General features: G+C 34.5%; 2 protein-coding genes across 4 annotated transcripts in view; one reads left to right on the plus strand and one right to left on the minus strand.

The window, feature by feature from the left end:
• Positions 1–10,353, minus strand: part of LOC111499222 (elongation factor G-2, mitochondrial-like) — an 11,999-nt gene extending 1,646 nt beyond the window's left edge. The window contains exons 1-18 of one of the 2 annotated variants that reach the window (XM_023150747.1): positions 9,879–10,286; positions 9,274–9,495; positions 8,498–8,619; positions 8,245–8,395; positions 7,819–7,890; positions 7,394–7,489; positions 7,218–7,306; positions 5,952–6,018; positions 5,729–5,767; positions 5,434–5,494; positions 5,056–5,165; positions 4,895–4,969; positions 4,744–4,812; positions 4,486–4,607; positions 1,277–1,402; positions 1,031–1,151; positions 759–859; positions 604–664 (exon numbers count right to left, since the gene is read on the minus strand). In XM_023150747.1, the coding sequence (XP_023006515.1) occupies positions 604–664; positions 759–859; positions 1,031–1,151; positions 1,277–1,402; positions 4,486–4,607; positions 4,744–4,812; positions 4,895–4,969; positions 5,056–5,165; positions 5,434–5,494; positions 5,729–5,767; positions 5,952–6,018; positions 7,218–7,306; positions 7,394–7,489; positions 7,819–7,890; positions 8,245–8,395; positions 8,498–8,619; positions 9,274–9,495; positions 9,879–10,286 (2,112 nt within the window). Of the gene's footprint in view, positions 1–603; positions 665–758; positions 860–1,030; positions 1,152–1,276; positions 1,403–4,485; positions 4,608–4,743; positions 4,813–4,894; positions 4,970–5,055; positions 5,166–5,433; positions 5,495–5,728; positions 5,768–5,951; positions 6,019–7,217; positions 7,307–7,393; positions 7,490–7,818; positions 7,891–8,244; positions 8,396–8,497; positions 8,620–9,273; positions 9,496–9,878 lie in introns of both variants that reach the window. The other variant, XM_023150748.1, reaches the window with a different exon arrangement.
• A 1,895-nt stretch (positions 10,354–12,248) lies between these two features.
• The window catches only part of LOC111499281 (tRNA wybutosine-synthesizing protein 4-like), a 16,563-nt gene continuing 12,732 nt past the window's right edge, over positions 12,249–16,079 (plus strand). For both annotated transcript variants that reach the window (XR_002720915.1, XM_023150835.1), the window contains exons 1-5: positions 12,249–12,568; positions 13,062–13,150; positions 13,245–13,381; positions 13,687–13,734; positions 13,967–14,048. Coding sequence is in view for 1 of the 2 variants with exons in the window: in XM_023150835.1 (XP_023006603.1) it covers positions 12,489–12,568; positions 13,062–13,150; positions 13,245–13,381; positions 13,687–13,734; positions 13,967–14,048 (436 nt within the window). In the remaining variant the exon portion in view is untranslated. The remainder of the gene's footprint in view (positions 12,569–13,061; positions 13,151–13,244; positions 13,382–13,686; positions 13,735–13,966; positions 14,049–16,079) is intronic.

Consider the following 16,079-nt stretch of genomic DNA (forward strand, 5'->3'; position numbering starts at 1 on the left):
AAAAAAAAAAAAAAAAAAAAAAAAAAAAAAAAAAAAAAAATCAAGCCAGTGCTCCGATTCAAAAGGCATCAACCAAAACAGTATAAATGATAAAGGGACAAAACGTCCCTTTGCAAAAAAGAGGGGGTTACGTAACTGTTCTCCAATCTAAGTTGATGGTAGGAGTTGAGTAAAAAAAACAAGAATGTGTTGCGCACCCCAATTGGAACCATGAGTGGTGTAAGGTCACAAAAAGAAATAAAAGAAACTGAACTAGCTTTAATCTCTTATGCTCCTAAAGAAACAAATTTATTTTCAAATCTACATGCTTAGTTATTATAAAAGTATTAAATGCATCAAAATATATAGATATATTTTAGTACAATATTTGTGTCACTAGCGTGTGTATTGATTGTATAACTTTAGAAATTTACATGAGTTCATGTCCCTCCTCCCTACTTAGATAGCCATAAATATTCTTATATTCCTATTTACAGATTAGTTTGACATGCAAGACAGGAAAATTACCAAAGAAAACCATGAAGTACACGAGTCGGATAATTCCAATCAATGATGAGATTGTCATAAAAACATGCACACAAAAATAAAAGAAAAATTGCATACATTTGCAGTAATTATCGAGTCATCTCCATCCTGGTCATTTCCAACAATAACACCCTTTCGCCTGCCATAGTAAAGTGGGACAAATACTTTCAGAAAAGTAGAAAAAAAATGGTAAAGAACATGGACTTTTCAGATAGAAACAATAAACCACTCACTTGTTGATATCACCTCCAACGGTGCCCTGAAATTCGGTAGGTACTTTCACTTCTACCAGCATAACAGGCTCCAATATCACCGGTCTTGCAGCTGCATAACACTGGCATAAAAAGGACCAATTACAAACAATTTGAGGTATTTTTTTTCCTCCTAAAGTGGCAGGCTGAGGTAATTAAAATATCTGAGGTATAAATAACTTATCTTCTTAAGGACAAAAAGTCCAAAATTAAGAAACTTCCCCCGAATAAAAACATGGGATAAAGGGACCTACCTGTCTAAACGCATATATTGAAGCTAATTTAAATGCAAGTTCGCTGGAATCAACAGCGTGAGCAGCACCATCAGTCAAGACGACACGAAGGTTCTCGACAGGATGCCCAATTAATGAGCCACTGAGTCAAGTATTCAAAAGATCAAATATAAGAAGCTGTTGTAAACAAGTACAAAGATCTATTGAATAAGATGCAAAATATAATGTCATATTCTTCCAATAACTTCAGAATAGAAATATGCGTACGAGTTGGCAGCTTCCCGAAAACCCTTCTCGATTGCAGGGATAAAATTTGATGGTATAGCTTGTCCGACAATTATGTTCTCAAACTCAAATTTACTTGGTGATCCTTGAGGAAGTGGTTCAATATATCTGCCATTATAGATAAACAAAAGTGATGTTAAACTACCAAGTCACTACACCAAAATAATATACAAGGAAAGATAATATAATTTTCATTAAAAACAGTAAAAACCAAGATTATTAAAAAGGAGTATAGTAATTACAGTGTTCAGGAAGAGCATGGACAGAACTAAGTAAACTAAGGAACTAGGAGAGATATGAAGATCTCAAATTCTTTGTTGGCTTGTCATTCAGCATTTTGATTCTATTCTACTTTGAGTTATATCAAAGTGGTAATAGAAATGGTTGCAGTTCTTGGGAATGATTTCAAGAAAGAAGATAAAAGAATTGTCTAGAAGTTATGCTAAGACGTGAATACTGGTAGATCAAGGACACATTTATTTTTTTTATGAGGCCACATACAGATGCAGCAAAGAATACATTTATTAAAAATACAATGAAAGCTCCAAAATACCAGTGCATAGTAGTTGTTGGAAGAAGTAAGTATGGCCAAACAGAAGAGTAGAAGATTCTTTAAGATTTGGATTAAAAACAAAGAGGACCAACACATACATAATACAAACATTTTGAAATCATATGGAACAGAACACTGGAAGTGTTAGAATAGAACACGCAGAAAGTGTAAGAATCTAATGGAGATTTTAACAAAATGGGCAAGGGGGGTGTAGCCTACGTAGCCTCAAGGACAGTATTCTCCAAGCATCAAACCCTAGAAACTCCATTGAGATCAAGATGTAAAATACATGAGGACTCACTATTTATAGGAAATATAAAAATGGAATAGTAAAAAGGACTAACCTAGGATTTACCGGATCAACCTATTTTTTCCCAACTCTCCCTCCAATTCTCTCTCCCCCAAAAAAAATCCACTCACGCCTTTTAGAAAGAAAAAGTGAAGAAAATAAGGCTGCTTCTTTCTATGATTGAAAAAACTCCCACAAAATAATATTTGCTTCTTGGTCATTTTTGGAACACAACCAAGAATAAAATAATCCACAATTCCACACAAAAAAAGGAACTCCCTTCACAAATCTTGAAAACATGCCGGGGGGCTGGACCAAGGGTAAGAAAGTTCCTTCAAGAAAATTTTAGGTCAAAATTGTAAAATGAATGGGCTATGTTGTGGGTATGGTTGGGTCATATCCTCTTCCTCCTTCACACTTGTGGCAACATAGAGAACCCGATATGAGTCACGATAAAATTAAGTCAAAACATCACAGAGCATGGGGGAAGGGGGGTTTGACAAAATGCACATAAGCTCTTCCCTTCCTTGTCAATTGTTCTTCTGCATCTTCCTTGTCATTGTGGTTTCGCAATCTCATCTCCTTCTTGCTGCCATCCTCCTTGTCGCCTACTTCGCACGTGACTGCACTTTGAGTTTCCAACTCCTTCCAATCAAGACGTGACATCTCCCAGTCGAACTCATGGACTTTTCCTTTGATCGCAAGCCGTTTCCCGCATGTTTTGCCTTCTTCTAGGTTGTTTTTTTCAGGTTTCGTATAACATTCGTAGGCGTCAACTATGACAAATAGACTTCTTCGATTTCATGTGCTTGTTCTTTACACTTGGATTTCAACAAGGATTCTTTGGGTATTTCTAGCACAGACTCACTTCTTCGAGTGAGTTCTTTATTTCCTTAGACTTCTCTTAGAAATTTCCATTTGGAAAACTAAATTTTCCAAAGCAAGCCTCCTGTCTTTCAACTCCTCATTGATTTCTTCCCTCGAATTTCCAATTTAGTACAAACGACAACCTACTGTTGGTATGTTAGTTTGATCCAAAGTTGAAAGAGGCTTCTACTTTGGTTGGTCATGAACCATGTTTGAAGGTTCATCTTTGTCACAAAACTCATTCGACAATTTTCTCAAAAACTCTTCACTAAAGGCTTCCCCCCTTGTAATTACATGTGCATTATTTAATAGCAAGTATAACTCACAAGGCTCCCTCTTGCAATCAACATTGACAAAAGTTTATCGGTCTTTCACTAGCGGCAAGGATCATTGGCCCAGGCGCTAGGTCTATACCAAATTGGTGTAGCCTAAGTAGCCTCAAGGAGAGAACTCTCAAAGAATCAAACTCTAGAAACTTTCTTAAGATCGAGATGTAAAATAAATAGGGGGACTCATTATTTCGAGGGAAGTAATACACAAAAGGGATAAAAAAAAGTACAACCTAAGATTTACCCAAGATTAACCTGATTTTTCCTAATTCTCGGTCAGGTCGAATTCATCAAAATTTATTGATGGAACAAATAGGTGTGGATCTCACTCACACTTCTCGACAAAGTTTCAGAATTAATTGATTAAATTGGAGAGCAAATTGGTCAACTACCCAAATATGTTTATTTAATGAAAAAGCAGACTTCAATGAGAAGAGATGAAAGAATACACAAGCATACAAAAGGGAAGTCCCACAAAAAAGGGAGCAAACTACAAGAAGGGATCAAGTTAAGTAATATATGTTTGTTAGAAAGTTAAGGGATACTAAACAAAGTTTTGATTTTGACTTACACAACTAGTTTCAATGTGCTACCAAAAATTATCTAAAAAATTATTTTCCAATCTATTCTTATACTAGTAGCTCCTTGTCAATATTAAAACACTTGGGTTCTTTTTATAACTTTCATTGAGAAAAAATGAAAAAATACAAAGAACATATAAAAAACCAAGCCCACAAAAGAAAGCCCAGAAAGAAAAAGGGGCTCCAGCTGTAAAAATATAGATCAGTTCTTCAATATGGCTTCCCAAACAGCTTTGAGTGGTTTGTGGAGTCATCCTTAATAGTTTCAGCCTATATTTACCAGCTCTCGAAGTATTTTGGTTGAAAGATGGAAAAGTTAAAGGAAAGATCCTTTGCTGATTACAAGATTTGTTCTGTAAAAGTTTTATTATTCTCATGGCTGATCCCTATTTGGGTTGTAATTGTCTCAAGTTCTTGATTTTGTTTTTTCTCTCTATTTCCACTCCTTTTGTGGATTTATATCCCTTAAACATTATTCTTTTTAATTATACCCAAAACTGTAATATTCAAGAAGGCACCAAGCGTAAGACCATTTAAAGTTTTGCCAAAAAAAGGACACAAGTGGAACTTACCCACATACTCGCCCATACTGCCCTTGGCCTCCTGTCTGTTTTTTATGTAAATAATCAAATTCAGCACGTTGAGTGACAGTCTCTCTGAAGTTCACACGAGGCTTTCCAACAGTTGCATCAACCTATGGAGCATGTCCACCCAAAAAAATTCCATTTAGAGTTTTAGTTCCAAATACAAACAAGAAATCTCGTTTTTTTTTTTTCCCAGATGACTAAAACAAAGAAACCTTAAAGAATAAATTGGAGAATGTAAAAAACCTTGTACTCTCTCTTAATGCGTTCAACATAAATATCCAAATGCAACTCTCCCATCCCTGAAATTATTGTCTGCCCACAGAAATATTTTAAGAAATGCATTAACATATGCATAAAGAGTTCCTGGAATTCTAGAAATGAGCATGTATGGTACCTGCCCACTCTCTGGGTCTAACCCAACACGGAAAGTAGGGTCCTCTTTTTGAAACCGATTCAAAGCCTTTGAGAACTATGCAAAGTATCCAAAATAAAGGTTCAATTTACAGTAATATCACTACTATGATCTCAGTCACCCTCACAGTGAAATCAGCTCACCTGGCCTCCAGAATCTTTGGAAACTGGTTGTATCGCCAATGACATCACTGGCTCAGGAACGTTCATAGAGGTCATAGTGTACTTAACTGACCCATCCGTAAACGTATCTCCTGATAACCAACAGGGTAGAATATCGTGAAAGGTTCAAATAGCAAAGAATTCAACATGTCCCCCATCCCATATAACTAAATTTAATACAAGAACGTCCTGGGTAAAATATCAATCAATTCCAGGATCAATTCTTCTCTAATTATCATAATTTTGAGGTTTTTCTAGGATAATTCCATTCTCAATACAAGATTGCTCTGATCATCATATAAACTGGATCGCCCAGGTAAAATACCAGCTGGTGGAAGTAAGCATGGATAAGAGACGCACCTGATGCACAGTCGACACCAAAAACTGCAACTATTTGCCCAGCATGTGCCTCTTGAATATCCTGCAAGCAAAGAATATCCTTGAGGGGGACAGAGAGAGAGTAACTGGTGGATAGGATATGCCTCTTATTATTATTTATTATTAAAAGACCTCATACACTATCGAGAAATACCCCTGCTTTCATACCAACAGAATCAAGCCTAGAGGTCAATTGCTAAAGGAAAAGGCTTAAACAAAAATTTCAAATGTCAAAGTATATTTACAAATTGCTAGAATGAAAGTTAAAGAAGTCAACCTCCATTTCATCAGAATGCATCCTGACCAAGCGAGGAACCTGCAGAACATGAAGATAAACTTCATCAGATATGAAATAGTCATCAGGTTTCCATTTTGGGAGCAAAAGGACATGACAATAAATTAATAGCATCCCTAATAAATTCTCAACATAATCAAGCTGAAAAGAAAAACTTCAACATTAAGTAAACATTCAACTAATATTGCAAGCCTATAAAACTGACCTTAATCTTCTTGCCTGTGTTTACATTGACAATAAACTCTCCCTTCTTGATGACACCTTCATAGATTCTTCATTGAGGGAAAAATACGTTAGCACCAGCAATCAAGCGTACAATGTATAATGCAATTATATACAGAGTATTTAAACACATTCGTTCATATTCATATTAACTAAAACAAGAAGATAACTTCATGCCACTTGGCAAGTTGAAGCCAATGTTTTAAAAGGCTAGAGACGTCCCCAAAACTTTTCCTCTGGAAGATTCTACATGTAAGCCTAAATTTTAATTATAAATGTTAAACAAATCCAAGTTTGTGTGTTGAACATAACAGTTACATAAAATTCTTTTTAATAAAGTCAATAACCACTTGAACAAAAAAATCTATAAGAATATCTTTAACATCACTGCTATTTTCACCAATAAAATTTGACTAATTCTATAAATTTATGTCTTCAGTGTTTTTGGAGCCTAAGTAGTAAAGGTAGTAATAACTCAACTCAACTCAAAATATTACAACTCAAACGTCTACACTTTTGACGGATGTGCCAAATTAAAACTACTCTTCTAATCGTTATACAAGGTGTAGAAACTTTAAGTCCTTGTGTGTTCTCATAGAAGCGTAAGCCTCTTATGGTCCAAAAAGAGAAGTCTTGAGGTTAAAAGTTAGAGTCTTGCTTCAAAAGTTCTTTTAAAAGATTGATTGAAATTTGAAATTGTTTACCAATATAGCCAATTAAATGCAAACCAATTAATGTAATTGCAAAACAGATATACTAGTGGAACACAAGAAAAAGAACCTTTTTTAAAAATATAGATATATAGAACCAAACTAGCGATGAAACAAATGAAAGGAAAGACATGAATATTAGATCCTATTACATGAAGTCCATTTCATCAAAACAAACTTTCAACTTAAGCTATAAGCATAATATACTCAACAATAAGTTATCCCATCTCCCCTTTTCTTTTCATTGTAATTTTTCTTCCACCAGCCGATCTTTTGGAATCTATGGAAAACTAGAAATCAAAGAGTATTCACGGAAAATTCACCGACTAATACAAAGCTCTTCAACAATGTTATTTACCACTCGATATCTTGGTGTAAATTATCTAATATCTTTGCTTCCAATAGTTATACCTCCCTTTTTGTAAATTGGGGAGGTCTTTTGTAAATATCATGGATAATCCATCCCTTTAGCAAATTTCAAATAACAATTAAATTTTCTCTTACCAAAGAAAAAAAATTGAACATAGCACATAGAATACCTCAAATATGTCAACTGGCCAAAACGACCTTCTTCCAACTTAAATGCTAATGCCACAAGCCGCCCATCTGGAGTGCCATTCAACATAATCTAAAATACAGCAGAATAACATATTTCAATCCTCACATCAGCATAGGAAAAAATCTAGAACACGAACTGTTTATTTAGACCAGTAACCTTTTCTTCATTCTTTGTTTGGTCCAAAGCATAATTACTAACTTCAATTGGACAAGGCAAGTAACTAAGTACTCCATTTAGAAGTGGTTGAACTCCCTGCAATCCATACATAAGAAACATCAAAAAGAAAAAAACAATTATCACACAGCTGTAAGATGCATAGTTGTTTGGTAGCGGATCATAAAACAGCAAATTGATAGAGCAATGATTTGAGTTATCACAAAAAGAAAAAGAAAGAAAAAAGAATAAAGAAGAGAGAGAGTGATTGAACTAAGCAAACTGTATTTGTAATTGACTAATAAAATTATAAAGTATAACTCTTATTTGAGTTATCAAAGCCATAGAATTCCTATATGTCCTACTAGTTTTAATGTAAATAAAAAATGAAGAAAATTAGCTACTAACATTAAGTAGATTATGAGTACCTTGTTTTTAAATGCACTACCCATGAATACAGGTATAAACTTCCGTGCAACAGTAGCCCTCCGAACTGCAGCCTATTTATAAGTAGAGAGAGATATTGATTAAAGAAAGTTACAAGTACCTATTGAAAATAGAATATAACAGCTCGTAAATTTCATTCAACACAAAGGAAGACCAAAGCAAAGCAATGGTTCTACATTTTACTTTAAATTCAATTTATAACATACAAGCACAAAAACAAACCTCCTGCTGCTGGTCCTATGAAATAAAATGTGTTTGTGTGTGTAACTGGAAAACATGAGTGTACAAATGTCGTTCACCAATCAATATGTTAAATTAGAATATTGTGGAACCATATTCTTTTGTATCCCTACCCATCAGTATAGAAAATAAATAAATCATTACTACTATATTCCTTGAATAGGCACCTCGAGATCTGCAGGTGATATAGGCTCATCACTAAGAAATGCTTCAGCAAGTTTATCATCAACTTCCGAAACCATCTCTATTAGTTCACGCCTCTTTTCTGTGACTAGAGCTTCCATGTCTGCAGGAACCTCTTCAGTGGTAACTTTCTCACTGCATTGCATTAACCAAACCATGAGAAGAGGATAGGAATTATTTTTTTGTATTAAGAAGGATTGGAAATAAATATTAGATGAAGCGGGTTTGGAAATGTACCCATTGGATCCTTGAAAATAGAGAGCTTTAAGTTGTACGAGGTCAATAAGTCCCTTAAACTCCTCTTCTAAGCCAATTGGAACTTGCACAGCGGCACTATGATGCCGGAGTTTAGACCTTGCCTTCAAGACAAACCAATCCAATTCAGTTCAAAGATTAGTACTCTACTCATTATCACCGACAACTACATTACTGATTAGCTGCAATTCATCAACTCAAAAGAACCCACCCAATCTGTGGCGAACTTTTTATGACTAGTAGCAACAAATAAACCATAAAATCAACTGGAAGAAAAATAAAAGAATTAATTTACCTTCATTGTTGATCAGTATGAAAAATTATCTAACATTTCTTAATTAAATGCTATGACCTCCTTAGGAGAAATTGTTTATGATGAATTTTTTTATCAGTCTTCAAGTGAAAAATTATGTAATTTTCTTAGGTCAGGATCGTTTCTTTCTAACATAATTAACCAGTGCGCAGTGCCTTTCTAATATAGGCCAAAACTACATAAGAACTTAATTACATTCGAGGATTATTTACAAGTTCTCTTTCTTTTTCAAAATAATCAGCGGAAAACCTAGCAAACAATTAGGAAAACTATAATTTGAGAAAAAAAAACACAACAACATTTGGTTAGTACTAGCATGTTGTTACTTCCATATAATGTATAATCTGCAGTAATATGTCTGTGTGTATCAACAAAAAATCGAGAAAGCGAAAGTAACATGCAATAATTTCAAATCCATAAAGAAAAATTAAAAAATACAAGTTACCTGGTTCAAAACCTTCCACGGATCAGCACCCATCCTGTCTAATTTATTAATAAATGCAAGCCTAGGAACTTCATATCTTCTCATCTGCCGATCAACAGTAATAGACTGACTCTGCACACCACCAACACTACAGAGGACGAGAATGGCACCATCAAGAACACGCAAAGCTCTTTCTACTTCTATAGTGAAATCAACGTGACCAGGGGTGTCAATAATGTTAACCTGAAATAGAATATGAAAAAAAAAACAATTAAAAAATTCTTCATGGGGACTGCAAGTTTCTTCACGAAACAGATCACCACACCATAAAAGTTTGATAATCCCATATAAATGTCCTCATTTACATTCATTTTGACTCAAAATTATAAAATTACACAAATGACTAATTTGAAATGCAAATCTTCAGTCGAACTTATCTTGTTGAGATGCATAAAATAAATTTGCAAAATGTTTCACTTGAAAGTTCCTTGGACGCTAGAAATAGTATCAATGTTTTTTTTTTAGTGCAACTAGTACCAACGCATCCTAATTAGCTTCAACTTCTAAGGCAAATCTAAATTCAGAAAGAAATAAAGACGTAGCTTTTTAGAAATCTATAATCATACCTGGTAACCATTCCAAGTACAGTAAGTGGCAGCGGACTGAATTGTGATTCCCTTCTCTCTCTCTAAATCCATAGAATCCATCTTAGCACCAACCCCATCTTTTCCTCTAACCTCGTGGATTTCATGGATTCTTCCCGTGTAATACAGAACTCTCTCAGTCAGCGTCGTCTTTCCCGAATCAATATGCGCGGAGATCCCGATGTTGCGGAGCTTCTCCATGGATTCCTTCCACCATGGCTCCTTGTCCTCCTTCACACGGGCCGCACTCGAAGAGTGGCGGAGGTGGAAATTTCCAAGAAGGAGAGCGGTGGCAGGTGAGGGAGATGAAGATAGCGTCGAACGAGAGAGGGAAGAGGCATAGAAAGAAAAGAGAAGGCGCGGTGTGGAGGATCTCCGGAAGCCGGCCATGGCGACGGAAATGGGGGCTTAGAGGGCTAAACCCTAAACCCTTTGTTTGTATTTACCGTGAGTTTTTCAGTCGGTTAGTTGGCCTTCACGTATTGAAGTGTCTTCGTTTTTCTTCTCTACTTTGCCGTTCGACTTTTTTTTTTTTTTTTTAATTATTATTTTTTATTATTATTGTTTATGATCGGTTTTTTTAACTTTTCATTAAATTTTTTATTTTATCTAAAATTCAAGATGGTAAAAGATTAATAGATTTTTACCAACGTAATTGTAATTTACCGATTTGAATCCTAGTTATTACTGATTAATTTACGAACATATTTTTCTTATAAGTTTTTTAATTATCCTTTACAGTATATCAAATTATACATATTTATATATTAATTTTAATTTTAAATTGCATATTTAAGATTATAAATAAAAAAATAATTTGTATTTTGATTTTTAAAGTTTGTTTAATACCTTTTAAACTTTAAAAAAAATAATCTTAACATTAGTGTATGAACCGACTCAATTTAAAAAATAAATATAAATTTTCAAAAATTTCATTAATACTCTCCAACTTTATAAAATAAAAATAAAAAAAATGCATTTAACACGAAAACCATTAATATCTCATTTAAAAAATACTCTTAAGATGTGAACTCACCTAGTATTACGATGTATAAATGGCATGTTACACTATGATATGACGTGCTACGACATGTATGACAATGAAAAGTTTTCTCGTGCACAACTCTTAAGTTATGTTATGAATGATAAACATGTGAAAGCTTATGCATGCATGTTACGTAGGGGTAGTGGGGGAGGAGGAGAGGGAGGGGGTTGTATCGTATGAATGATTAAAATGAAAACTATAGGGACCTCACGCTTATCGTATGTTCATTTATATCGGGATACTTCCTTTTTTATGATGAATACAGATGCGTACATTGTGATGATGATAATGACTACCATGCTTATGATACACGACAGTCGTTGTACCTACAGACGTTCGGCTACAACCAACTAATCCGACTATGTAGGCTCAGGGGGTGTGAGTCTGTCTGGTGGGCCCCTGCTCAATCATGTGGGTTGTATGTGTAGAGAAGTACTACACGTTCAACTTGTCCGGACTGGAGACCACCTAAGAGAATACGATTTTAAATAATAGGTCTCATTCATGTTGCACGTGTTTACACTTCATGTTTGGTTAATTCATAAAAATGGTAGACATATTACATCACCTAAAAAAATGATTGTCACCTATTCAAATCAAGGTACAAGTTCTTGCATGAAAGAGTTCATAATTCACTTTCATCCCCTTAAGAAACGAATTTATAAAGATAAATTAAATATTATGTGGTCAAATCTTATACAAATTCTTTGTATTGATACCCCCACTCACACATTTCACGTGAACTATTTAAATCAAATCACTTGTAATTATGAAATAAATCATATTAATGGTGTTAATGAAATAAGATATCTAACCCTATTCATATACTATAGCCTCTTTAAGCTATTATTGAAAGATCATTATTTCACACATCAACCACATACCTTTCAACACTGCAGTAATAACCTTAAGCTTTTCATACCATAGACAATATTAAATTTAAAATAAAACTAAAAAAATTGTTATTTTAAATTAAAAAATTAATTACAAGTCTTTTAACACCTATGTTAACAAAATACAACTCTATTTTGTTGTAAGCTAATTTAGGGAATGATCATGAGTTTATAACTAAAGAATACTAACTCCATTCGTATGAGGCCTTTTGGGAAGCCCAAAGCAAAGCGATGAGAGCTTTTATGCTTAAAGTGGACAATATCATACCATTGTGGAGAGTTGTGTTCCTAAACTTAGCCGTGCCAATAGATTGAAAAATATCATACCATTGAAGGCAGTCATTAAGGGGAGGCGTGCTTTGTTCTAGGGACAACTAGAATGAGATTTAATATTAATCCTCCCAAAATTGTGACACGTTCTCCTCAATTTCTGCTTCACTTATCAGAACTTGTCTCAACTAACGTCTCATCGGTGAGTTTTCTTTATTTGTCGGGAGGGTTTTGCTCAATTCAATTCTACACGGTTCGTCGCTCTTTCATGGACACGATTGATTTCTGAATTGAACAGCTTACCAGAGCTTTTGTTAGATCCCCCACTCTCCAACTTACCGTTTCACCACTGCGTTAACCACGAATTTCTTTGGCAATTCGAAAATGGCGAAGGCCGCTCCCGATTCACAGAGTAACAGTGCAGCAGTGCAAGCCACCAACGACGATGCCTCTGCCAGTAAATTGTAAGCAAACCCCTTTTAACGCATTATTCCCTCACTATCTTTACGCTTTCGTGATCCATTCTTCGCCTTTTCCAATTTTCAAATTCGGCGCTTCAGATTTTGCTTTGGATAACCATTTTTACTGCCTTCTCAACGTCGTTGAGGCGGTCTTTTGTTTTTACGATTCGATGTTGATTGCATGAAGGCACTCTTCACCCGCAAGGAACTTTCCAGTTGCTAAGATTTTGTTATTTGGTTGGCATTCGGCAACGTTCAACCCTTCGATATCATAAATCCTCACTCTGTCATATGGGATGCAATCATGCAAGAATTAATTGTAGTTCTACGCTCGCTGAAGAATTCCGTTCTCTCAATGAAAATTTTGATCCATCATTTTAATTTGAACCTTGAATCTGCCCATTATTTGGCATAGTTTCAAAATCAGATGGATTTAATTTTTTTTTTTAATTTATTCATTGGGATGTAATATTAGCTGCCCCTGTTTGGTTAACAGATCATGTGTTAGAAAGGGCTACATGAAAGACGATTTCATACACCTTTTTGTAAGAAGGCCTGTTAAGAGATCTCCAATTATTAATCGAGGTACAATCTTGTTGCATCTCTTAAATATGTCAGTTTTTTTTAGAACTTTCTTTAATCACTTTGTAGTAATTTTCTTTACATTGTTGCTAATAAGGTTATTTTGCCCGTTGGGCTGCACTGAGGAAGCTCCTCTTTCAATTCCTTAATGTTGAAAGTAACACAGAGGAACATACAAAGAAGCAGATATTGTCGCTTGGGGCTGGCTTTGATACAACGTACTTCCAATTGCAGGCAAGCTGCTTATTTAGGTCACAGGCTATAACATCTTTAGCATATTCATTTATTCTCCTTTTATATGTACATCGTATCTTCTATATTTTTCGTATATATTTATGTTCATATTTTTCTTACCACATGTAAACTAATTCTTAGGTTTGGATTTGAAAGTTTGGTCATTTTCTATCTTCTTCTGTGTTTATTGCAATCACGTTTAGTTGTCTCTTTGTGACTTTTTTTGCTTACATTCTCTGTTTGCTCCAATTAACCTTCCACTTGAAGTTGATGCATTTTAATTTTTTGTTTATCTTTTTTTACAGAATGAGGGTAATGCACCGCATTTATATGTGGAGTTGGACTTTAAGGAGGTTCGATTTGGAAACCTTATTCCCCTGCTTTTTTGACAGTCACTTACTTTTGTAGGAATATGTAAATGGGCTTAAATTTTAATTCAATGAGAAGAAAATTATGTCAACTGCCAAATATATTACCTTTGTGGTTTTCTTTGTAGCATCAAATCTTCACATTCTTTATATATGTCCAACGTGCCTCACGGGAATTCAGGGTTATGCAGTTCTTAATTTATCTATTTTTGTCCAGGTGACTATTAAGAAAGCTGCAATAATTGAAGCCTATAGTCAGTTGAGAGAAAAACTCAGTGGAATAGTATCTATATCCCTAGGTAAGTGGTCTGTGCTATCATTTCAACATGTTTCATTTTTATATTAGAGGTGGCAGGCACAAATCTCAACCTTGTTATGTATCCATTATTGTTCTCTTTTCCATGTCATTTGACATTTATGGTTGGTTTCAAGGTTTTTCCTGGACCACAATGTTTAGATATAATACTCTTTCTGATTTCATATGATACGGAGCTTTTCTGCTGCCCCTAGGCTACATTAAAATTCCATCTTAATAATATCGATCTTTCCCCTTCTGCTAGATTGATTGATGAGTTAACCTGATGGCTTGAAATTCCTAAATTTTGTTTCCATGAAAACGAGGAAGATTTGGATGTTTGAAACTTGTTGTTACATAGTATATTTTTCTTCAGTTTAGAATTGGAGTACAATAACTATTTCCGTTTAAAGAGGGCGTGGTAGACTGAGTAATGTAATTGTGTGTTGTTTTCATTCATGTTAACAAATTTCCCATCTCTCAAGCTCGAAGATCTCAACTGATGTCGATAAGGGAACTCTTGTATCTATTAATCTTAAGCCTTGAAATGGTTTCCAACATGTAACTTTTTCAGTTAATGCTTCTGTATAAGAGCTGAGTAATTCTTATCTTTGTAGAAGACAGAGTTCCAAAAAGATGAATATGTTTATCTGTCTGGCTTTCCAAGAAAACTTTAATGCGACCGACAAACTTCAAAAGAAACTTTCCTTCTGGTCTTTGAGCCCAAATGTATGTGTATAATGCTTGAAAGCAGAAGAAGCTATAAATCATGTTCTTTTTCACTGTCCTTACAGCAGGTAGTTAAATTGGAGAAAGCACCTGAAGCTTCTTCTGACTGCATCCAAAATCCAGAATAGTTTTAACATCCAGTCCAAAAAATTGTTTCATAATTGTAGGATATAAAAATTCATTCCCCGCATACTACTTGCATACCTTAGTTTTCTATAATTATTTGGATTAGGTGCCAATGTAACCTTAATTGTTCATTGCCTTTTATCGCTTATTGATGATCTATTCGTCCAACCACCTTACATTTTGCATGCTTAAGGGGAAAACTTAGATATCTTTATTGCATGTCATGACCATTGCTTGCATGATTAGCCTCTTTTAGGCCTTGGGGATTCGGCTGTCTTTTATAATGCTCCTTTTATGGTTAAAGAAATACCTTTTGAGACCATTAAGATGCCTTTTAGTGATTCTCGTAGAACGGTTGAGTCTTCTAAGTCAAGGAAGCTTATCCTCTGTCCTATATTCAAAGAAAAGTGTATCATTCTACAGTTCCTCCATTCACCAAAGTTAATCCTTTGAATCCGGATATTATTGAGTTGAAGAAAATGTTTCAAGTCTTTTGACCCCATTTGTTAATAAACCCATCTTTCAAAATTGTAGTCGACAAGAATTTACTGTAGCAGATCCTAATTGTATTTTCACTTAAGGTGTTATTCTTTCGTCAAAGTATCATACTCTTTCTCATACTCTTTCACGTTTTTTTAATGATTCTGGTGCTGCATTTGAAGTTAGTTTAAGTAGTATGGACTTTGTCATTCAACCTATGGGTATTGATGATATTGACGATGATTTAGCGTCATCATTCCAGGAAAATGTCATTGCGATTCCTCATTCTCCTCCTCCTTTAGTGACAGATTTGCTTCTCTTATTGAAGCTTGTGGTCTTGCAATTTGCGATGTGTACAATTTTTCTCATCAATTCACAAAGAATTTGTTTTTGATGCTTGTTTGTTCTCTTGGTGTATTGGGACTCTTTTTTGCTTTTCTTCTTGGTGGATTTTCCAATTGGAGTTGTCTTTGGCTTGGTTTTGATTGTTTTGTCTCTTTCCTTGCTATTTTCTTTTGTTTTGTTCACACTGTTTTTCGCTGTTTTTGTATCTTTTATACTTTTTTGCTTTATACTTTGTTTTTCACTGTGTTTGTATCTTTGAGCTTTAGTCTCTTTTTTAAGTTTCATATCTTGTCAAAAAAAAAAAAAAAAAAAAAAAAAAAAAAAAAAAAAAAAAAAAAAAAAAAAAAAAAAAAAA

Source organism: Cucurbita maxima, unplaced genomic scaffold, assembly GCF_002738345.1.
Source record: "Cucurbita maxima cultivar Rimu unplaced genomic scaffold, Cmax_1.0 Cma_Scf00026, whole genome shotgun sequence".
NCBI lineage: Eukaryota > Viridiplantae > Streptophyta > Magnoliopsida > Cucurbitales > Cucurbitaceae > Cucurbita > Cucurbita maxima.